This window comes from Carya illinoinensis, chromosome 7 (genome assembly GCF_018687715.1).
Source record: "Carya illinoinensis cultivar Pawnee chromosome 7, C.illinoinensisPawnee_v1, whole genome shotgun sequence".
NCBI lineage: Eukaryota > Viridiplantae > Streptophyta > Magnoliopsida > Fagales > Juglandaceae > Carya > Carya illinoinensis.
The window spans coordinates 570,075-591,382 of record NC_056758.1 but is presented as its reverse complement, the minus strand read 5'-3'; the positions used below and the strand labels follow the sequence as shown (position 1 = coordinate 591,382).

Sequence of the window (21,308 nt, the reverse complement as noted above, 5' to 3'; positions counted from 1 at the left end):
GTCTGTCTTCTAATCATTGGTGATATACCCTTTCACGGAAAATACAATCCACTTTCTTTCTGTGGGCAACTAACCACCAAGCTTTGCTCTTAATATGTGGAATGACAAATTCGACTGGTAATGCACGATAAGGAAAATTCAATAAATTCGGCATTTCAAAATCTTGGTATCAAACCTCAGACAAGATTATTAGGTAGGTTAGAGATATTCTCAGTCAATATTACCTGTCATGAGTTGATAGTTTTCGTATATTTTTCATTTGAAGCAAGTTTTGAAGTTCCATCCATAAAAACAATGGGAAAATTGTGGGGGCTGAGCTGTTTGTTTATTATATGAAAAGAAGGGGAAAACAAACACATTTTGTAGACTAATCAATGATTACATTGATATTGACAGACAATGAGTCCACAAATTGATCTGTAATTCGTCATGTTTCTGGACTTGGAGAGAGAATAAATACCATTAATGAATCTTTTTAACATTACCTAAACTAGTACATTCTCTCTTTACTCTTTTATGGGTGCCCCTTGGAAATTATGCAATACTCCTTGAGGGACCACCAATAAAATCAGTGGGGAGGAGCCAAGCCATTGAAGGGCGCATGTGATAGAGATGCAAAACGCAGCTTCCTATATGATTAAACTAATCATGGAGATATTTCAAAAATCTCGGGAATGTCAGTAGCGTTGGTTTCAGTGTTTGTTTTTATTTAGCCTGGCAAAGTGTGACAAAGCTTCAAGGACGCTGGCCCATCGATCAATTCCCGTCCGATCCACCCTTTTTCTACTTCTTTAGCCGTCGGATAAGGCCTCGAATTTTCAGGAGCGTATCAATTTTGCCCAAGCTTAGTAATCTCGTTTACTTAATCGTTTAGTAATCTTTTGTTAAAAATTAAATAAAATATTATTATAATATAATTTTTTAATATTAATTTTATTTTAAAATTTAAAAAAGTTAAATTATTTTATTACATTTTATGTAAAAATTTATAAAAATTATAATGATTATAATTTTAAAATTTAAAAAAAAAATTAAATAAACATCATATTTATATAAAAAAAATTAATTTTTTAATAATAAACTCTATTTTTTTTTAAAAAGATTATACGACGCTTATACACTTGATAGTTATATCTAACATACTCTTTAGATATTTAATAAGGATTATTGTAAAGAAGAATATTAAACAATATCTCAAAACTCTACCATAAAATTCCTCCCTTTTTTTCCCAAAAATAAAAAGCTTGACATATCCTAATCTGATTCGGTAACATATTATTATTATTAGGTTGGGTAATACCAAAGAAATACCTTTGTCCATCGTATCAGCAATGACAATATGGTGATTGACCTAAAATAGAACTTAATGAATAGGAGGTGCAATATAGAAGAAGCATCCTCTCTGACCCAAGCCCACACCTCGAGGACATGTTTTGTAAACATTCACAGAGCATATGATGCTCCATACCTGGGCCTAAGGTTGCCCACTTAATGGGCTTAGCTAATCAACAGGAAACTTTGAAGCAATACTAACCGTTACGGGCCAAGGCCCAATAGTATTTACAACCTCACTTACTGAATTGAACTACTACATAACGAAAAGAACAAAAAGAAAAAGTAAGCCCATGGCCCACTCCGTCCGACAGTTTGGGTTTCTTCACTCGGTTCCAAGTACACTTCAGTTCTCCAGAGAGACTTCTCTTCTTGCGATGATACATGTTTCAACGATTATTTCCGTCAGCTCTTGCGAGTACATTGTACACCTACAGACACAGACAGGAGAGAGTTTAGTCATCCAGATAACACGAGAGAGGTAGATAAAATGAATGAGGGGAGAAGGGATACCCGCCAAGTCCATTTGCTGGTGATGGCGTTCTTACTGGCACATGTTTTACAACAAACATTGACAACTTTACTTGAACAAGCTTGATAGTAAAGGTTTACTGCCATTCTCCTTCACCAGTACTTCATCGCGTTTATCTTTGACCGCCTCCTGAGATGAGAAAGGCAATCCTTCCTTCTCTAACATCTTTTTCTGCTTCGTTTTTGCCTCCCGACTTAAATTACGACTGCCAAGTACTTTATCCTTCTTAGTTACCTTATCCTGAGATGGTATGTTCTCCACCACCTTCAAATGTCTCTTACCGTTATCTGTGGACTTATCCTTCTCAACATCCTCTTGCATTTCCTTTGTAACCTCCTGCTCTGGCAATTGACAATTTTTCCTCTCTACCATGATTCCCTGTGTCATATTTGCTTCTACCTGAGGCAATTGAGACGTCTTGATTACTGTCTGATGCTTCTCACCCACCTCCAGGCACTTCACCATATCAACTACCTCCTGTTTGGAGAGACCACTGCTTTTCTTCTTAATCACCTTTTGTTTCTTCACCTTCCCGTGCTGTGGTTCAAGACTAGATTCTGACAAGCCACGTTTATGATTTCTATCCTTCACAACTTGTGGCTTCACGAGATCAGAAAGTGCCAGACCACAATTCTCCTTGGTGACGTCTGGCTGAGTTTCCTCTACCTTGACAACCTCCATTCCTCCTTTAACAACTTCACTCATGGTTTCCAAAATAATCTTGCCAAGAACAAATCTTGTCTCATGCAGAAACCCCCTCCCAAGCAAATGATAGTTAATCTCAAAACTCTTTCTTCCAGAATTGTATGATTCAATATCATTTAAGAACACATTGAAAATTTCAGCGACATCTTTCCCCATCTTCTTTGAAATAAATACCTAAAGAACCCCATTTTTATCAGATCAGGTGAATAATGGAAAGTATACAAGAATTGCACATCCGTTTACTCCAAGAAACCAAGGGCATAAGTCAATTGCTGACACAGATTTTCACTAGGAACTGAAAATGTAAGACATGTCTCCCGGGATTAGTTGCGACACTGTTCCCGGACACCAATGCCAATAAAAAAAGAAAAGAAATAGTAAGACATGTCTGGGTAACATGCCTGACCAACCACAATGGAGATACCTGGTTCATAAATCATTAAAGATAGGGTTAAAATTGGGGCCAGAGTTTTTCGAGGCCCTGATTAAGTTCACAGAGGAACTCGGCTGTGAGCTTGCCCATTCAATAACAATGTCTTCACCCCATATTTCTCTCGACGTGATATATTGATGGCACATTATCACAGGAAACAGTCAAGGTCAAGTCACCGTTAGAATTTGATTTCTTTTAACCTAATATATTAACCAACCTCAAGATGAGGTTAAATATGTGACGTTTCAGACAACCACCTACAACCCTTTATCCAGTAAGTGACATTATCAAACCCTTTATGCAAGCACATGCACACACATATTCGACATGTATTTCTGTGATAAAAAATCACCATTGTAACAAGCCAGAATGAAAAAGCAGCTTCTCTCAACTAGATATGTGCAATCACATGACACAGTAACACTGGTTGACCATTGATGGGATAAGATGAGAGGAAATCAGCCAACTTATATACAAGCATTTGCCTTATCATCCATTGATGAAAAAGCAAGACAGGCATGAGACAGTAGATTTCCAACTTTTCTTTTAGTTACGCTTTCGGCAACCTAGGGATTAGGATTTTTCACGGTTGTCATTAATTAACAATTAAACATAAACGGTTATTTACCCTTCTTCTATCTATATGTTTAATATCTATGCTTTTCTTCTCTCATTATACAGGTAGTCAAATATATTTATTTTTACATTGAAGTATATCAAACTTAATCTTATATCTTAAAGTCCATTTAAAATTCATCATAATTTTAATTTTTGTAATGGAAAGCAAGCAATAAATATCCCATATCATAAGTTATTTTCTAGCTAGGAGCTAAATATCATGCTTACAACTTAGCCTAAAACCACTGTAGTTTAAAAATCAACTTGACCCAACTTGAGATTACATATTAGCCTGAGCCAAAAAATTTATGCACAGACTAGGCCTCAGCTGAGTTGTACAGGTTGAATGTTGGCTTGGACTGGACTAGCCTCCAACCCAGACCATGCCCCAATTGTAGCTCTATTTTTATTATTATTATTATTATTTTGCTCTTTTTGTTTCCTATGAATGAAGACCAATATTATTGGGCCCACAGTCAAAACATTAGCCTACATGTGACACAACAGCACTACAACATCAGATTCAAATTACCTCAGATGAGCAGCATCAAACCCAAACTTGGCGAATTCATCCTTTAGTTAATTATGCAGCTTTGAGGGTATTAACAATATGCTTAAGAAGAATAGATATACTTTTTTTTTTATAGGTATGAAGAATAGATATACTTACAAAACCAGAGCACTGAGAAACTGGGAATCTGGACATTGATTTGAAAAGACTTTCTGTCTCAGTCAAAGCAACTATGGAATCCTGCACTAAAGATGCTAACTGAGTAACTGCGTCAGCAAGTTCTTCATCTGCTTTAATATCAGAGGAACCCAAGATCTCAGGTGCAAAATTAACTTGCATTCGGGCATTTTCTTTGGCAAATTTAACACCTTCCTTCCAGCTTCCATGGTACAAAACAGAAGCAAATGTTAAAATCACAAGAGCCTCTTGAGGGTTATTTACTAATGCCTGGTTGAAAGCCAATAATCCAATCCTGTCCCATACAAAAGAGATAAAACCACATCAAAACAGAAATCAATGCTGCAAAGATACAATAGCATATAAATTGACCAGTTACACTAAAACTAGGGAAAAATACATTTCTTGTTAAAGAAGTTAACAAGTCCCTACTTATCAGAAAGAAATTAACATGTATCAATGAATTATCTAATTATTTTCCCTCCAAGAGAAACAACCAACCATTGACACTCACAACAAAGATTGTTCTCACATCTATAGCTAGGTGATAAATGAGTTTCTAACCATGCATCTATGACTGAAACAGGAAAAAAAATTGACAGGAAACCAGAAACACTCTTAACAAGAAAATAAAGGAAACCAGAAACTTCCCTAAATTAAAAGATAAGCTAAGCGGTACCTATTGATTAAAGAGTTATCCAGAGGGTTAGAATGTGTACCATATAAATGAAGAGGAAAAATATTTATTGTTAAGATAATCACATGGGATGCACGGCTCCAAAAATGTTTACTGGTTGGAAATATTTTCGGGGGAAACCGACTGTTTCCTATTTCTAGGTGGAAACTCCAACAGTGTAGACATTTTCCAGAAACACAATTGGATTCTATTGTTTGGTGAAGACTCCAAAAAAGTATAAAAATTGTTTTCAGCATCACCCTCCACCCGAAGCAACATCAGCTTAATAATAGTCGGAAGACAACCGCTAGATGGAAACAAGAAAAGGAAAAAAGAATTGCATCACACTGCACATCACCAGCAACTGATCCAAAACACAACAAAAAGCCAAATTGAAGATGACTCTGAACAGAAAGAGGAGTAGTATAGACATGAAGCCGAATGAACCAAGTTGCGCACCACCAAACACAGGGAGGAGGCCAAGAAGTGTTCCAAGGCTGCAGCTTGCAAAGCTGAGGCTGTTTTGAGAGGGCGGAGGAGGTGGTGGCACTGGCAGATTCGAAAGAGGGGCAGGGTGTGGAGGCAATCTGAAGGCAGGGGTGTATGGTTCGGGGTTCCAGGAAACGGGGAGGATGGGATGGCTATCCCAGAAGGCAAGTGTTGGCACCAACAGAGGAGGGGCTGGTTGGGTGCTCCAGGTATGACTTAGATATTAGGGAGTTTGGAGAAGGGGCTATGGGGGAGAAACAGTATGGAAAATGTCTTATATTTCTCAAGAGGGATAAGCCATTTTCTGCTCCGGAGGGAATAATTTCCTTGTCAACCAAAATTACTTTCTATAAGTAATTGAATATTATATTCAAAAGGACAAAGGGCATAGCCCAAGTACACAGGACATTAACAAGAGCAACACCTAATTAGAAGTAGGAAAAGATACAAGAAAGTTAATAAAGCTCAGCCAGTTAAAATCTATAGCGGCTGCCCAGGGAACAATGTGAGCTGAAAAGTTTTTTTATTTTATTTTATTATTATTATAAGTAAACGGTAGGATTAATAAGGATAGGCATAGCCCAAGTACACAAGATGGTATACAAGAGACAAGACCTATCTAGGTCATAATAGTGGAAACAAGAAAATCATGTGAATTTAGGCCATTAAGTGTGAGCTGAAAAGTATACCACAGGGTGGTGCTGAAGTCTTTGACAGAGCTTAAACAACCCCTTCACCTTATTACTTATGGTCAAGACCCACACACTGACAATAATTTCCTCCATTGGGGAGTTTGGAACCAATGCTCCCACAAAAAGGGTTTTGTAGAATCAATAAAATCTTGAGTATTATCTGTTGTACCTTCAACAGTGGCTTATCCAAGCCAAAATGGAAACAAATTTGAACAAAAAAATACCCAAATTTCCTAAAATTCAAGAAAACTATTTTTTGATACTTAAGAAGTCAAGCAACTATCTCCCACTAATCAAGTTTAAAATTATCACACATTGATGACATTATGTTTCTTTTATAGTACCATTGATGACATTATGTTGATAATTATAACAGAGAAAGCAACTTATCAAAAAAAAATTATAACAGAGAAAGCAAATCATTGGCTCACCATAGACTGCAATCAGAAGGTCGATCACAAGTAATCACTTTATCCAAATAGAAGAATAATTTCTGCCCAAAAAAAAAAAAAAAAAAAAAAAAAGAAAAAAGTTAACAAATTAGTAAAGTGACAGATTTTTTGGAGGAAATTCCTCCAACCTAGTATATTAAATTATCATGCCTTTTTTTTTTTTTGGAGTACGTGAGAAGCATATGTGTTAGTATATCATTAACTCCTCCTAAACAACTAAAAACAATTCTCTCCATTAATCTAACGCTGTTATCCCATTAAAGAGCATGTGCTTTTCACATGCACAAAAGGACACGAGGTAATTTAGTCGACCGGGATGGAAGACACACTCAAGCTAGGTTAACCTCATAACAAAGTAGAGTTGACAGGCTAGTATCAGTGAAATTATCTAGCATAAAAGAGATACTTTTATTTTCTTAACAAAAATTGCTTTCCTCCAACTCAAGAATGTGGTGATCTCACAATCTAAACATTATTTCCCTTTTAACTCCATCTATAAAAAAATTTCCAAGATTGACTCAATTTCACACCATAGGTACATATTTATCCCCAACCAAATTAATAACATAATAGAGAGTTTCCTTCACTATTGCCTTGTTAAATTAAGCTTACCATCAACATAGTGGAACTCTTGGCACTCTGCTTGGCCTCTTGAAGATATGCTGCCTGTAATCCAAAATTCGTGTTATACACTTTTTTTTCACAAGTAACTTCGTGATACACTTTGACCGAATTCATTAACATCGCTGTGAAACAGATGGTGTAAAAATACATACATGAAATGGAAGTAGCATTTCAAGTAGGTTATATCTCTGAAGCAAGCAGAGAGAAGGTGCGGCAGCTCCATAAGACAGCATATAGTTCAACTCCATCCCTATCCTGCCCTGAGCACATAGAGAATGTTATTTTAGCATGGAGTAGAAGGAAGAAGTTGAAAACATGAAATTACATTTCCATGCACATCTAAACTCTCTGATATAGTAGCTTTCATGAGAAACAGCCAATCTTTTTTTTTTGGATAGTTAATAAGAGTTTTATTACCATAAATAGGCATACCCAAGTACACAGGAGGTATACAAGAGGAAAACTAGAATATCTCTGCCATCAAGAAGATATGCCAAAAACACCCAATAACTTTTTATGACAATTCACTCAAGATACCGATCGCATTTAAATCCTTGGCAACTACCTTGTCTAAACTCTGAACAGATGATGAGAGGTTATGAATTGCAGTATCTGTCTCCTTTGATAATGATAAGCCCAAACGAGCTGCAATTCTTAAGCCCCGCAAAATTCTTGCTGCAAGAATGATTGCTTATAATCGTTCAGATTCATATAGTTTGATACCAGATTCAGCCAGTGGCTCCAAATATCAAGATGCTAAAAGATTATAGATGATTAACAAATAAATATATACCACAATCCTCTTTGAATGACAATTGAGCAGGGATCAATGTTTGCAGCTGAGACCACATCACCCAACAATATCAAATCTAAGTAAACTTCAAATGATGCTTTGACATAGATCAATTGATGCTGAAACTTGACCAGTACTGGCACAAAAATAAAGAGTCACCTTTAGGGATCTTAAGTCCACCATTCCATTAGCATAATCATAAATTGTGTTGGCAAACGGGTCAAAGAATAAGCTGCTCACAAAACCAAATTAACATTTAGAGTTAAATAGCACCAGTCTAACGTCACATAGTAAACAAGCAAAGACCATGAAAAACCTTCGGAACCCAAAACTCGCACATAAAAACATTCAAGTGAAATAAGGTTAAAAAAATGGAAGAAACAAATTAAGAAAGAAACATTACGCATTGATAGTGAAGTCTCTACATATGGAGTTTCTCCAGCGTATGACGTCTTTCTCATCACAGCCTTTAGGAACTTTCAAGGAAAAAACTTTTTCCTTTTCTCCAGCACGTTCTGCCACTGTATCAAAACTGGAAACCTGTTTCAAAGGAATCAAAGAAACTAAACAAAGAAATTGAGATAGGATATTTGTGTTATATATACTTATATGGAAGAGTCTTGCATTTCAGCAGCATGTGCACACACACAGACACCCATGCACATGTGTATAAAGGAAGAATCTTATATGGTTATTAAATGCACGAACCAACCTCAATTACAGACCCTTTGATATGCACCCTGCATATAGGAAATCGCCGTCCAATGATCTCAGCACGATGAAACTGTTTCTTGATCTGTAATTAGATTTAGAAAACCCACAGAAATCCTTGAATGTCATCATTTAAGCACTTCATCATTACTATAAGAATCAGACAAAAAACAGTAGTGTCACAAAACCTGCTTAAGTTTAGCTGTGGTAATCACATCAAAATCTTTTGGTGTCCTATTTAGGAGCAAATCTCTAACACAGCCTCCCACTAGATAGGCTTCAAACCCTGCACGTCATACATGAAAGGAAGCTATCTAGTTGTGAATAAAACAAATGTGCAATCAGGCCAAAAAACCACGGACAGCACAAGTCCCCCCCCCGCCCCTCTCCCCCAGGACCTCCCTTGGGACCCCAATAAGTAAATTTCTTTTGTCCATAATTATTGCTATTTTTTTTTAACAAGTTTTCTTCAAAAAAATACCTTCCAGCTCCAAAAAAGGGCACCCTCAAGATAATTTTCAGTGTTGTCCCTGAATACGACAGAAGCAGAAAACTATATAACATGGGAGCAAAATAGACATTTTTTTTTTATATAAGTAATAATTTTATTCAAAGAAATAGGCATAAGCCCAAGTACACAGGACGTATACAAAGGAAATACCTACAACTTCCAGAAACAAAAATAAAACTAACACCAGAAAACTAAAACAGATTCAGAAAATTATCCACCATTACATAAGCTTTAGCCCAAAATCCCTTCCACCCTACCAACAAATCCACCACTTCTTTGGGCATCACCCAATGTAAACCTGTCCAGCTCAAAGCCTCTGTAACATACGAACCTAGAATTTAGGTTAATTCAGTTAGAAATTATTTAGTTATGTTCTGATTATATTTATTCTTTTTATTAATTACTTATTTATTAAATTATCTCTATGGTAAGATTTTAAGTAATTAGATTGCTACGACACGTTTTCTAGAAAGATTAGTAACGTCTAGTGCCTCGTATAGGTCACGAGCTACGACGTGAGATTTCGGAAGCAGCGCTAAGAGGTAAATAGTATGATCATATAAATGTATGTGTAATGTAAATATTATAATTGGGTATGGTAATATGATATGGTTTTGATGGTTATCTACGTTGAGCTAAGAGCCAAATCAAGGTTAGATCGCTTTCATGAACTTCTATGAATTATGATGATTTACATGAAAGTAAGCCTATATATGTGTTATGCTTTTATGGATTGTTGATTGATGGATTGAATGTTACTAAAATCACATGGAAGCCATGATATGATCATATAATAATTTAAGATAGGTATTCTATGAATTAAAATAGCCAGATCATGCATGCTTCATTCATGTAGTGCTTAGACCATGTATGCCATGTATTGTTCATGCAATAACCTAAGTCAAGCATGCCATGTAACAAATAGCCAGATCATGTATGCCATATTCATGTAGTTTTGAGATCATGCATGCCATGAAATGTCATAAAATGATTAAATCATGTTAGGCCATGTCATGCTATGCTATACCATGTACAAGAATATATCATGTTATGCCATGCCATGTACAAGAATATGCCATGCTAGAAAAGTCTATGAAGTCCAAGAAAATTATCATGCATTAAGAAAGATAAACATTTTAGGGTAGCACGGACCCAAGCGTGTTTACCATAGTCATGCTAAGACGGCACCACGGACTCAAGCGTGGTTACCACAAGTTAAGTGAAACACGGACTCAAGCATGTTTCACTCCATGTCATGCAAGTTAAGTGAACATGGACCCAAGCATATTTCACTTCATGTCAAGCAAGATAAGTGAAACACGGACCCAAGCGTGTTTCACTCCATGTCAAGCAAGATAAGTGAAACACAGACTCAAGCGTGTTTCACTCCACGTCAAGCAAGATAAGTGAAACACGGATTCAAGCGTGTTTCACTTCATGTTATGCAAGTTAAGTGAAACACGGACTCAAGCGTGTTTCACTACATGACAAGTTATGTGGTGCCATGGACTCAAGCGTGGTTCACCATGAAATAAGTACAATTCAAGATAAACAAGTTACTCATGCATTCACGCTTTATGTTGCCATGGTTATGAATGTTTCCGTTCATGTAATCCATGAATGTTATATGAAAGTTATGATAAGGCTTTAAAAATCAAATTTATGCTAAGCTAGATAGTATTTTACGGTATGATGTATTATTTACTGAGTATTCGACTCATTTTTGTTGTTTGTCTTTTTGTTTTCTTCTATGTTGATTGCCACAGATGGTGATTATGATGATGCAGAGCTGGATGGCCAGGAGTAGATTTAGTATAAGGACTTAGAGACAAATAAGTGTCATTTACACAAGAATTAAGTTTCTTTTATGTCATTTCAATAACTAGTCTTGTTTAAGATTAGCTCATGTTTTGCGTTAATCAGTTTCAAGTTTCAAGACTATTTATATCCTTTTAGTTAAGTTTCTTTCAATAAATGAGGTATTTCAGAGTAATGAGTCTCTTTACCGGGCCTTTTATCATGTTTGTTAGTAACGTCTCTATCCTACGGGAACGGGGTGTTACAGCCTCATTCCACAAGAATCTTGTCGCTTCACAGTGAAGGAAAAGATGATATACTGATTCTCCATCCCTTTTGCACATGACACACCAATCAGCAATAAACAATCCTCTCCTTCTAAGATTATCAGTTGTCAACACTTTGCCCAAAGAAGCCACCCAACAAAATGACTCAGCCAGCAACTATATTATTCTTTTCAATTTCACGGTATAAATGTTCCTATACAACAAGCTTAGTCCGGAAACCACTTCCTTAGACAATAACCCTTTTGACAACTGCCATTCCAGTATATTGGTAGCATGTCAACCATCAACCCGAATGAGCCTTAGCCACTTATACAAGTACAATGCTCAAGTCAAGGTTCCATCCTACTCGTTGCCCAGAGCCTTTAGCCAGCAATCATATCCAGTTTTGATTAACTCCCCAACAAAGCTAACATAAATGTGAAAATCTAATGTGTAAAGAAAATATTTTTAAAAGGGATGGTAACTAAAAAAGGGACAAGCTTGAAACAAAACTTACCTTCACTCCTAAGAATTTTCAACACAGTCCATGAGGCTTGCGGGATTATTGAACGGCTTATCCCAAATATTCTGGAATCGAACTTTGTCCATTTCGATTTATCAATATGACCTAAGTCACCATTGAAACCAGGGCTTACTAATACACAAAGCAGTTTAATCGAAGAATAACGAAGTAGTCAACCAAAATAATGTGCACAGAGTCCACGTAAATGTAAACGACGAAGTAGAAGAATATAACATTCATTGAAATAACATATAACGGATGAGAAACCTCCATTGGCTACAGATGAAGAACCCATATTCACGTATAATTGGGTTTGCGAACCTTCTTCGGCTAACGTATGTTTGAATCTCTGCCCATGAAACATCAACCCAGAAGAAGAAAAGCCTGTTACAGAACTGTTCGAAGAAATGAAGAAACTCAATCATGAAAGAAATAGGTAGAAACAGAGGGAGAGGGACCTGCAAGTTAACCAGTGCTTTGAGACGAGCTAACAAGCCACCGTTGCCGTTTCTTCTTAGGAATACCCCCATTACAACATGAAATTCATCGCGCGCTGTGCCATTGCCGCTGCTATTTTAATTGATGCACCCGGAGCCGAGTCTTGTAACTTTTTAAACAGACGGAGAGTGGGGGAGAGAGAGAGAGAGAAGAGCTGGGAGATACGGACACACAGAGAAAAGCGAACAGGAACTTACCGGCGTGACGGGAGAAGAGAGAAAGCGAATTAAGAGAGATGGAGATGGAGATGGAGAGAGAGAAGAGAGCAGCCGAGAGAGAGACGGGAGATAGGGGAAGAAGGAGACGTCGGGGTGGCGGTGTCTGCGCCGGAAGAGTGAATAGAGAGATACATCGGGGCTGGCCCGGATGGGAAGATAAAAATAGGGTCATTTCATCCGGGGGCCGGGTTGGGCTTATGAAACAGGCTGGATCTAATCACGGGCCGGGTCATTACATCTTTTTTCAATGTCATTGGATCAGTTACCTCGTCGGCCTTTCAGCCAGTACAAGAGCGAAAATACAATTAGGAATAGAAACAATATCAAAAATAACCTATTGCAGATCAAGATCCCTATAAACAATATCAAAAATAACCTATTGCAGATCAAGATCCCTGCAAAAATGAGTTGCTTCTAATAGACCTCATGCTTTAGCTATAGATGGTTCCAAGCAGAAAGTGAAAGGTTTCATGAAAGAGGCTAGAACAAATCCAGAACTATCTCTAACAACACCAATGCCAATTCTTCTGTTATCAGTGTTGACAGCCACATTCCAGTTTGCTTTTACCCAATACTTTGGAGGTGCTTACCAAAGTGGAATACTAGATTGTGGATTACTAGGTGGTTGTCTTAGATTCTCTATAGCAGCATCATAATCATTATATGCTTTGAAAGCATTATTGTAGAAAATAACGTGATGTTGAAAAGTACCTTCATGGATTAAAGCATTTCTTCTAAGCCAGATGGATCTAGCCAAAAAAGAAAATAGAACCAAATCCTGTAGAGATAACCTATCCATCATCAGTGATAAAATTACATCAAACGTTTTGGATGTAATAGAGGCCTTTCAAAAGACCTCATCCTCAAAAAACCAAACATCTTGTGCAGTAAGGCCTGACCAGATAACGTGTCTAGGAGTTTCATCTTCTTGCGGGCAAACTGGACATAAAGAATCAACAACCATCTTTCTTTTACAAAGATTTAACTTTGTAAGAAAAGCATCCATACATGCACATCACACATGTTGAACCCAAGGTTTTAAGTTTTGTATAATTATATATCTACACATGAATTTTGATGATAACAAATGAATTCAAAGAATAAAGAAGTCTCAAGCTCAACTTGTCTACACAATAGAGTCAAGCACATCAAGGAAATAAGCATGAGCAAGAAGGGAATAAGTTCACATTAAAGTTATAGAGTAATATTGTAAATCTCTTCAACTTTCGAAATTAGGATTAATGCTCAAAATTAATATTTTATCATAAAGCATTAAAATACATTTTCCACATGTGCATGAATATTTTTGAAAATTAAATTTGAAAATTTTGAAAGATGATTGATTGTCATCTTTTACATGTGCATGCCTTGATTAAAGGGTTGAACTTTGAAAATATTAAAGATGATTGATTGTCATCTTTTACATGTACATGCCTTGATTAAAGGGTTGAACTTTGAAAATATTAAAGATGATTGATTGTCATCTTTCACATGTGCATGTTTTATTTGAATATTTTCAAAAGTGATTTATACTTTTTTAGACTTATACAAAAGGTAGATGATTTTGTTTGAAAAATTTGAAAAGTAAAGTGTGCTCCTTTTATCATATACAAAAAGTAAAAGATTAGGTTTGAATTTTTTGAAAATGAAAGTGTGCTCCTTTTGTCATATGCAAAAAGTAAAAGATTAGGTTTTTGAATTTTTTTGAAAATGAAAGTGTGCTCCTTTTGTCATATGCCAAAAATAAAAGATTAAGTTTGATTTTTTTGAAAAAGTGAATGATGTTGTCTTTGACATGTGAATCTTTTTAAATTTGAATATGAAGTCTCATATGCCTATAAATAGATCATTTGAGAGCTTCACATTCACAACACCAAGAGCATACAACATTCATTCAAAGCTTTCATTCTCTCTTCTCTAAGCATTGAGCTTTAATCCTTATTCATTTTGAGAGATATAGTTTGTGTTGTATTGTTCTTATTTCACTCATTGAGGAGTATTTTCTGATAACCTACCTAATATCAGCTCTTGTATCAGAAAAATGGTGTGTATAACCCTTGTGCGTGTAGAAAGTATTCTACACGAAGAATAATTGAATCACCACGTGTAAGGTGATTACAAGTGTAGAAGGTGTTCTACACGGATCCTTTATAGCGGTGTTGTTCAAAGGTGTAATAGGTTTCTATCTCCACCTGAAGGAGGTTGAATAGTGAATTTGGGAATTCTCAAAGGGTAGCTTGAGGCGAGGACGTAGGCAGTGGGGCCGAACCTCGTTAACATACTGAGTTTGCTTCTCTCTTACCCTTACTCTTTATATTTATTATTATTTCATATTTTGTTTATATTTTATATTATATATTTGATTTATAATTGTTATTTTTTTTAATATAACTCAATTCACCCCCCTCTTGTGTTAGTCATCTGGGCAACAACACAAAAAAAAAAAAAAGCTCTTAACTGTAGGGGATGCATGCAAGTGCCAGATCGATCTTCTTCCAAATTTGTTGTCATTCATTTTGTCTTGATGATTCTCCCCTTTTATTCATGTGAAGTTGCATACAAAAATGGTATGCACTCTTGATTGTAAAAAGTCCATTTGAAGTAGCACTCCATACTAGCTTGTAAGAAGACCCATTAGGGTTCACAGGGACCTGCAACATGTGAGAAAGACCATCTTTATGTAAAACACTTTGTAGGTTGTCTTGTTTCCACCAACCTATAGATGTATCAATAACCTTAGCAACCGTTGCATCTTCGGGTAGAGCATTCACAAGGGATTGAACTTTGTGGGAGCTTGCTGTTGATAGCCACTTATCCTTCCAAACATATATCTGTTTACCATCTCCAACCCTCCAAATAAGTCCCTCCTTAAGCAGATGAGTGCATTGCCAAATAATTATCCAGATAAAAGAAGGTCTAGGGCCCAAAATAGAAGCTGTAATAGTTGAAGTAGAAAATTATTTGGCTATGCAAACCTTACTTGAAAGTGAGTTAGGAGATTGCAACATTCTCCATGCTTGTTTTGCTAAGAGTGCTTTGTTGAAACACTCTGAACCCCATATCACCATTTTGCTTCTAAAACAAAGAATGCCAATTCTTCCAATGAACTCTAGAGTTATTGTCTTGATGGTCCCACCAGAAATTTGAAATTAAAGAATTTAGCTCTTTACACAAAGCTTTAGGTAATAAGAAGACACTCATACAATATATAGGTAAGAGGCTGCAATCCCATGTCCGGCCGGTGGGTGCGCGTATATTAATTAACTGCGAAATTTATTTAAACACTGAGCTGGAAAACTCAAAACCCTATAGACCCTTTCTATCAAGGTCATTGGGTGGACGGCCATATCGGATTCGACTTTGACTGCAAATTTGTTTTAACAACAGTACTAGTACTACTACAGTCTTATTATTCCCACAACCCTAGCTAGCGGCCTTTATCGATCTGCACTATATAATATCTGGATATCTGCCACGCAAAGGATTGGATTAAAGATCATCGATATATCTTTAATCATTTCTTTTCTTTTTCTTTTCTCAGAAGTGATTAATTTTTACTGTACGTTAGGCTGTGATCAGCGATTCAGCAGCGCCAATGTTATACAGACCACATCTGGATAATACGTATTTAAACAGTATATGCATGTTTGTCAAACAAAATCGTGGCGCGCGCAATACAGCAGCAGCGCCAATATTGATATATAGACCAGATGCGATCTGGATAATATGTTGGCCCCTGATCACACGTACAAATGTTTTCATCAGTCAGATACTCTAAATCATATATATATATATTTACAGGACGGCCAGTGCTACTCAACTTTTACTTAAGTGTATGATAGGCCGACAAAAAATGATTCATCTTTCAATTGTCATGGCGCCCATGCATGCATGCACAGCCATGAAAGAAAAAACCAAAATTGATTATGCTTACAAACAATTTTCATAGGACAAGTAAAGAGGAATGATCAAATATATATATTAAGAATAATAATAATTTTATTGCAGCAATAACAGCATCCAGATTCCAAACACAACATTATTCAACTTTTTAAGTACAAGACAAAAGGAAATATCAACGTACGTATATACATGACGTCCAACCGTATCGGAAGGACAAGAACTGGAACAGATCAAACAAATAAGTCTTATTCTTATTCATGCATGAATCCCATGCATGACGACGGACAGAAATCAACGTAAAAAAAAGCAGCGCACAACACAGGCATTTCCCACATCTGAGAGAGAGGACTTAAGAAGAATCAGTACTGTCCTCATCATCGTCCTCCGGAGCAGGCATATTCAGATCGAATTTCGGAGATTCTGGGTCTTCCTCTTGGGGCTGGTTCAGATCGATTCCCAGGCCTCCCGCTGGAGAAGAAGTGGAATCCTTAGCAGCCGAGGGCGCAGGCTCATCACCCTTACTTCCAATATCCACGTCACCTGCACCGGTCATCACAGGAGTCATTCTCGACATCACGCCCTGAGCCACGTTGAGAAGAGTCGAAGCGATTTCTTCTTGAGCCCGAGGGCCAATGCGCCCAGTGCCAGTTCCAGTTCCTGCTTCTACTTCTCGGTCTGGTGATCCTAAAGGGTCCCAGCTTCCAGTCGGGGGAGGAAACACCCCACGCCATTGACGCTCAGGATGGGACCTCATATGCCCAAACAAAGCCTTCCACGAGTTGAAGTGCTTGCCACAGACGACGCAGTCGGGGTCGCGCGTTGGTGGATCCAGTAACTCCACCTTCCTCTTAGGTTTTTGCGTGCCCATGCTCGATGAGCCCTGTTCCTCGTTTCGGCCTCTCCGCTTCCTCTTAGGACCCTCCGGGGGGGCTCCAACAACATCAACAGTATCAGTACCACCCTCAGCCCTAACGTTGTTTCCTCCGTTACCCCCAGTCTGTTGAGCCCTAGTTGGGGAAATCTTCTGATCAGTTCCTTGCATTGGGGCATCCTCTCCGACAGCATAAGCATGAATCTGAGGCGGCGTCTCACGCCCAAGTTGTTGTTGCTCATCGGAGGAGGAGGAGGAGGAATCTCCAGGGTTGGCCATGGATGATTGGAAATGACAAAGTACTGTGACTGAGACGACAAAGATTGAGAGATGTACTGTGTTTCTTTGGAGCACGGTTTCTCACCTTTGCACTAGCACCCCTTATATACCGAATGACGCAACGTTCCATAACGGTGGAGATGTGCTTAATTAAGCATGAAACGAAACGCCGTACCCTTTCCTTTTGCATGAAACGCCGTACCCTTTCCGTGAGTTCCGGAACTGTGGAGATGTGCTTAAGCATGAAAAAATGAGACGTTCCAACAAGGGTGGCGCAGTGGAAGTACGTGTCAAGGATGGCTTCGGTGCAGCTGGGCAACGCGCAACCGGCGAAGGGGCACATCGGCTTGGTAGTTTGCTGCGTCGGTAAGGGGAGGGCAGGATGCCATAGAGGGAGACTTTCGGGGACGTAAGACCGCATGGGCATACGTGGGAGGCGGAGGAGCAACCGGTGCAATTGTGAGTTCCTATAATGCCCTGTTTTGGTTTCCTAAAACAGATCGGCGTGTCACCTTACTTAAAGCTGCCATATTATATACAAAGGATAGGGATGGAGGTTTGGTCAGAGGTGGGAGAGCTTGAGGTTGACCTTGTGGCTGAGCGAATCTTCCCGGTGGTTGGGTACGCCTGAAATCGCGCAGGACGCTTGTGCGCTAGGGTCTGGCCCTTCGTTGCTTGAGTCGCGTGATTGGAAAGGTGCTTGGTACGATGGCCTATGGGGTCCCAAAGGTGGCGTTGCAGGGGTGGTTTACGTCGGAGCTGGCCTCTCTTGGTGGTGGCCGAATTGCTGGTTTCTCATGCATGGCGTTGGTGGAGTTCTCTGTTTTAGTGAGCGCAAAACAGGGGCTCTGAATATGGCTGTTGGGGGCGGTTTCCATGGTGTTTGGCATCGGGTGCTGGCTGGGTTGTCGTGGATTGCTTTTCCTGAGGTGGTTCAAAAACGCGCTGTGTGGCGAGGAGCCCCAGTGTGCGGACTGGGCTGAGTTCACTGCATAGGGGCACGGGCATGAGAGAGGCTGCGACGCGGGATTCGGTTTAAAATTGTGTGTTGTGGTAATTACATGTTTCATCGATCTGAGTTGTCTCATGTTATTTATCCATTTAATTGCATGCCTTGTGCAGGCCGTTCGGGGTTTACAATTCCATTGCTTTGGGAGCAAACAGTTGACTTTAGATAAATATATATATATATATAACCCTAAGTTTGAAATCGTAAATGATCTTGATCAGGAAAAAGCAGTACTGTGTGTTAAAGTTTCTTTGTTCCTTGACGGCATGTAATTTTTTAGCGTAATTCAAATATTGCTCGATCTACTTGCTTGTGACTATGTTATATATATGCAGCCTCGAGTACTGGTAGAGGATCGAGCAGCATTTTCTGCATCTGTACCTTGTCAAATATAACGATATTCCTCAAGGAAATAACATAAATTACAAGGTACAGATCATGTTATTTCCTTGATGAATACCGTTCTATTACATTTCCATCTACTTTATTACGTATCATAGTACTCGTTCAAATCATGGTTAGGGTGAACTATAAATTGGATTAAAATACCTTGATATTATGTATGCGCATATAGGGTTAAGTTATTGACTATTAATAGACGAGTGAAATCTTCAAAAAAGAAATGGCTACTACCGGATCAGTGTAGATAGAGTGGGACATCGTAAGCGTTGAATTATGAAATGTGGTAGAATGTTATAAATCATGATTCTAATGATATTTAAAGGTCTAATCAAATTAATATCCAGATTCTATCTTTAACAATAATCTAATTTTTGACAAATATTACTGATTATCTGCACCTTTTTCATACTACTTATAATTGAAAGCTACGTTAAATAATTAAAAAAAAAAAAAAAGTTGCTAAATGAATACGCGTACTCATTTATCTGTCGATCTGTATGTATATATGCATGTATATATATAATGTGTATGCGAGGGTTTGTTTATGTATAGCTAGGAACGTACTGGGCTATTTAACTAAGCTATTTAATTGTTCTTACGCCGCCTTCCTTAATTTGTTGATGCTGATCAACTGCTATCTGGCATCTGCATGTTGTTAGCGATGATCATGATATATATATATATATATATCTCAAGGTACGTAGGATTTACTAGTACTTGATCATCATGCATGTTAACCTTATAAAATGTATAAGCAAATATTCATGCGTTTCATGTGTACTTATAGATATATATATATATATATATATTTATATATGTTTTCAAATATTTCATACGTACAAAGATATACGCGATCTATTGAATAATTATATATATATATATAATATTGTACGTAGCTAGCTTATAGCTAGACACATGATGCAGTAATTGTATTTTCGTCATATCTGCGGGCATTCCTGATCTGATCAATCCAGCTTTATCATGATCAGCAAATTCCGGAATTCTCGAGACAAATTGGTCTCATGTTTTCCTTCAGATCATGCATGCATGGTCTCGGTTGACGCACCTGCATGTGCATTAATTTCTGGTTTCAATTGATGATCATATGACCGATGTAAGAAAAACAAGATGGAGGGAATTTCCTTTGCTTTCATATTCTCATTTTGCATGAAATGTTTATATATATACACTTGACTTTTATATACACTCAATACATAACTGATTACTAGCTATAAGACAAAAGAAAAGAATCAATACATAGCTAATCATAACAAAGAAGGAATAAAAGAATAAGGCTAGAAGCTTCTAGTCATCTTGATCAAGTCCTTCTTTACGTGCATCATTAGAGTAGGGCAAACGACTTGTAGCCATAGATGAATCTTGATAACAATGACCAGTAGCACTGGTATGTTCCAATTACAACACCCCCCCCCCCCCCCCCCCCCGCCCCCCCCCCCCCCCCAAAAAAAAAGATGGAGAGTAAAAGTTTACCACTCCCATCTTGAGCAAATGAGAGCAAAGATCAGTAGAAGAAGGCAAGGCTTTGGTGAGAAGATATGCAAGTTGCAAGTGTGTGGAGATCACATGAGAAGTGAAAACAGAACCATCAAGGATCTTCTCTCGAATTAGATAACAATCTAATTCAATGTGCTTGGCTCTCTTATGAAAAACTGGATTTGCAGTGATGTGGAGGGCTGCTTGATTATCATAAAAGAGTTTAGCAGCTTGAAAATGATGAATTTGAAGATCAGTCAGGGCAAATCTGAGCCTAGTAAGCTCAGAACAAGTTGCTGCCATAGCTTTGTATTTGGCTTCAGCTAAAAAGCATGAAACCACTGTTTGTTTCTTAGACTTCCAAGATATAAGAGAGTTGCCCGAAAGGACGCAATATCCAATCACGAATCGATGAGTATATGGGCAAGAAGCCCAATTCAAGTCACAATAAGCAAGGAGTTGCAAAGAGGAAGTTGTAGAAGATAGAATGCCTTGTCCTAAAGCTATCTTGATGTACCTAAGTACTTTGTAGGAAGCACCCAAGTGTACAGAGGTAGGAGTGGCAATTAATTGACTCAGTGTATGAACAACATAACTTATATCTGGGTGAGTAATAGTTAGATATAATAATCTCCCAATTAACCGATGATAAATGGAGGGGTCCTTTAACACACAACTAGTTTCCTTGCTTAATTTCAAATTTTGGTCCATTGGCACCTTGACAAGTTTGGAATCTAAAGTTCCTAAGTCAACAAGTATGTCCAAAGCATACTTGCGTTGGCAAATATGAAT

The 21,308-nt window shown here is 37.8% G+C and overlaps 2 protein-coding genes across 6 annotated transcripts; both read right to left on the bottom strand.

The window, feature by feature from the left end:
• Window positions 1-1,260: 1,260 nt before the first annotated feature.
• LOC122315919 lies at window positions 1,261-12,698 on the bottom strand. 5 transcript variants are annotated; one of them, XM_043132248.1, is made up of 16 exons: window positions 12,538-12,689; window positions 12,301-12,450; window positions 12,110-12,191; window positions 11,837-11,947; window positions 8,934-9,031; window positions 8,747-8,830; window positions 8,438-8,574; window positions 8,194-8,266; window positions 8,035-8,080; window positions 7,807-7,916; window positions 7,394-7,501; window positions 7,230-7,283; window positions 6,597-6,658; window positions 4,291-4,603; window positions 1,846-2,743; window positions 1,261-1,763 (listed from the first exon to the last, which is right to left on the bottom strand). In XM_043132248.1, the coding sequence occupies exons 2-15, from the start codon at window positions 12,370-12,372 to the stop codon at window positions 1,913-1,915; spliced, it is 2,181 nt and encodes a 726-aa protein (XP_042988182.1). In that variant the 5' UTR covers window positions 12,373-12,450; window positions 12,538-12,689; the 3' UTR covers window positions 1,261-1,763; window positions 1,846-1,912. The 5 variants fall into 5 exon arrangements, with proteins under 5 accessions (XP_042988182.1, XP_042988185.1, XP_042988181.1 ...); XM_043132251.1 differs by having other exon boundaries at window positions 12,164-12,226; window positions 12,301-12,698; XM_043132247.1 differs by having other exon boundaries at window positions 12,301-12,698.
• A 4,112-nt stretch (window positions 12,699-16,810) lies between these two features.
• LOC122315382 lies at window positions 16,811-17,611 on the bottom strand. Its single transcript, XM_043131255.1, has one exon. It carries the CDS (start codon window positions 17,609-17,611, stop codon window positions 16,811-16,813), a length of 801 nt encoding a protein of 266 aa, XP_042987189.1.
• Between the last annotated feature and the right edge of the window lie 3,697 nt (window positions 17,612-21,308).

Bases quoted from the DNA above. Each gene is read 5' to 3' on its own strand.
- LOC122315919 (XM_043132247.1), bottom strand. From the start codon at position 12,372: ATGGGGGTATTCCTAAGAAGAAACGGCAACGGTGGCTTGTTAGCTCGT. The intron at 12,192-12,300 runs GTCCCTCTCCCT...TTTCATGGGCAG, and splicing joins AAGCACTGGTTAACTTGCAG to AGATTCAAACATACGTTAGC. The intron at 6,659-7,229 runs GTAAGCTTAATT...TTTTTTGGGCAG, and splicing joins AGAGTTCCACTATGTTGATG to AAATTATTCTTCTATTTGGA.
- LOC122315382 (XM_043131255.1), bottom strand. From the start codon at position 17,611: ATGGCCAACCCTGGAGATTCCTCCTCCTCCTCCTCCGATGAGCAACAA.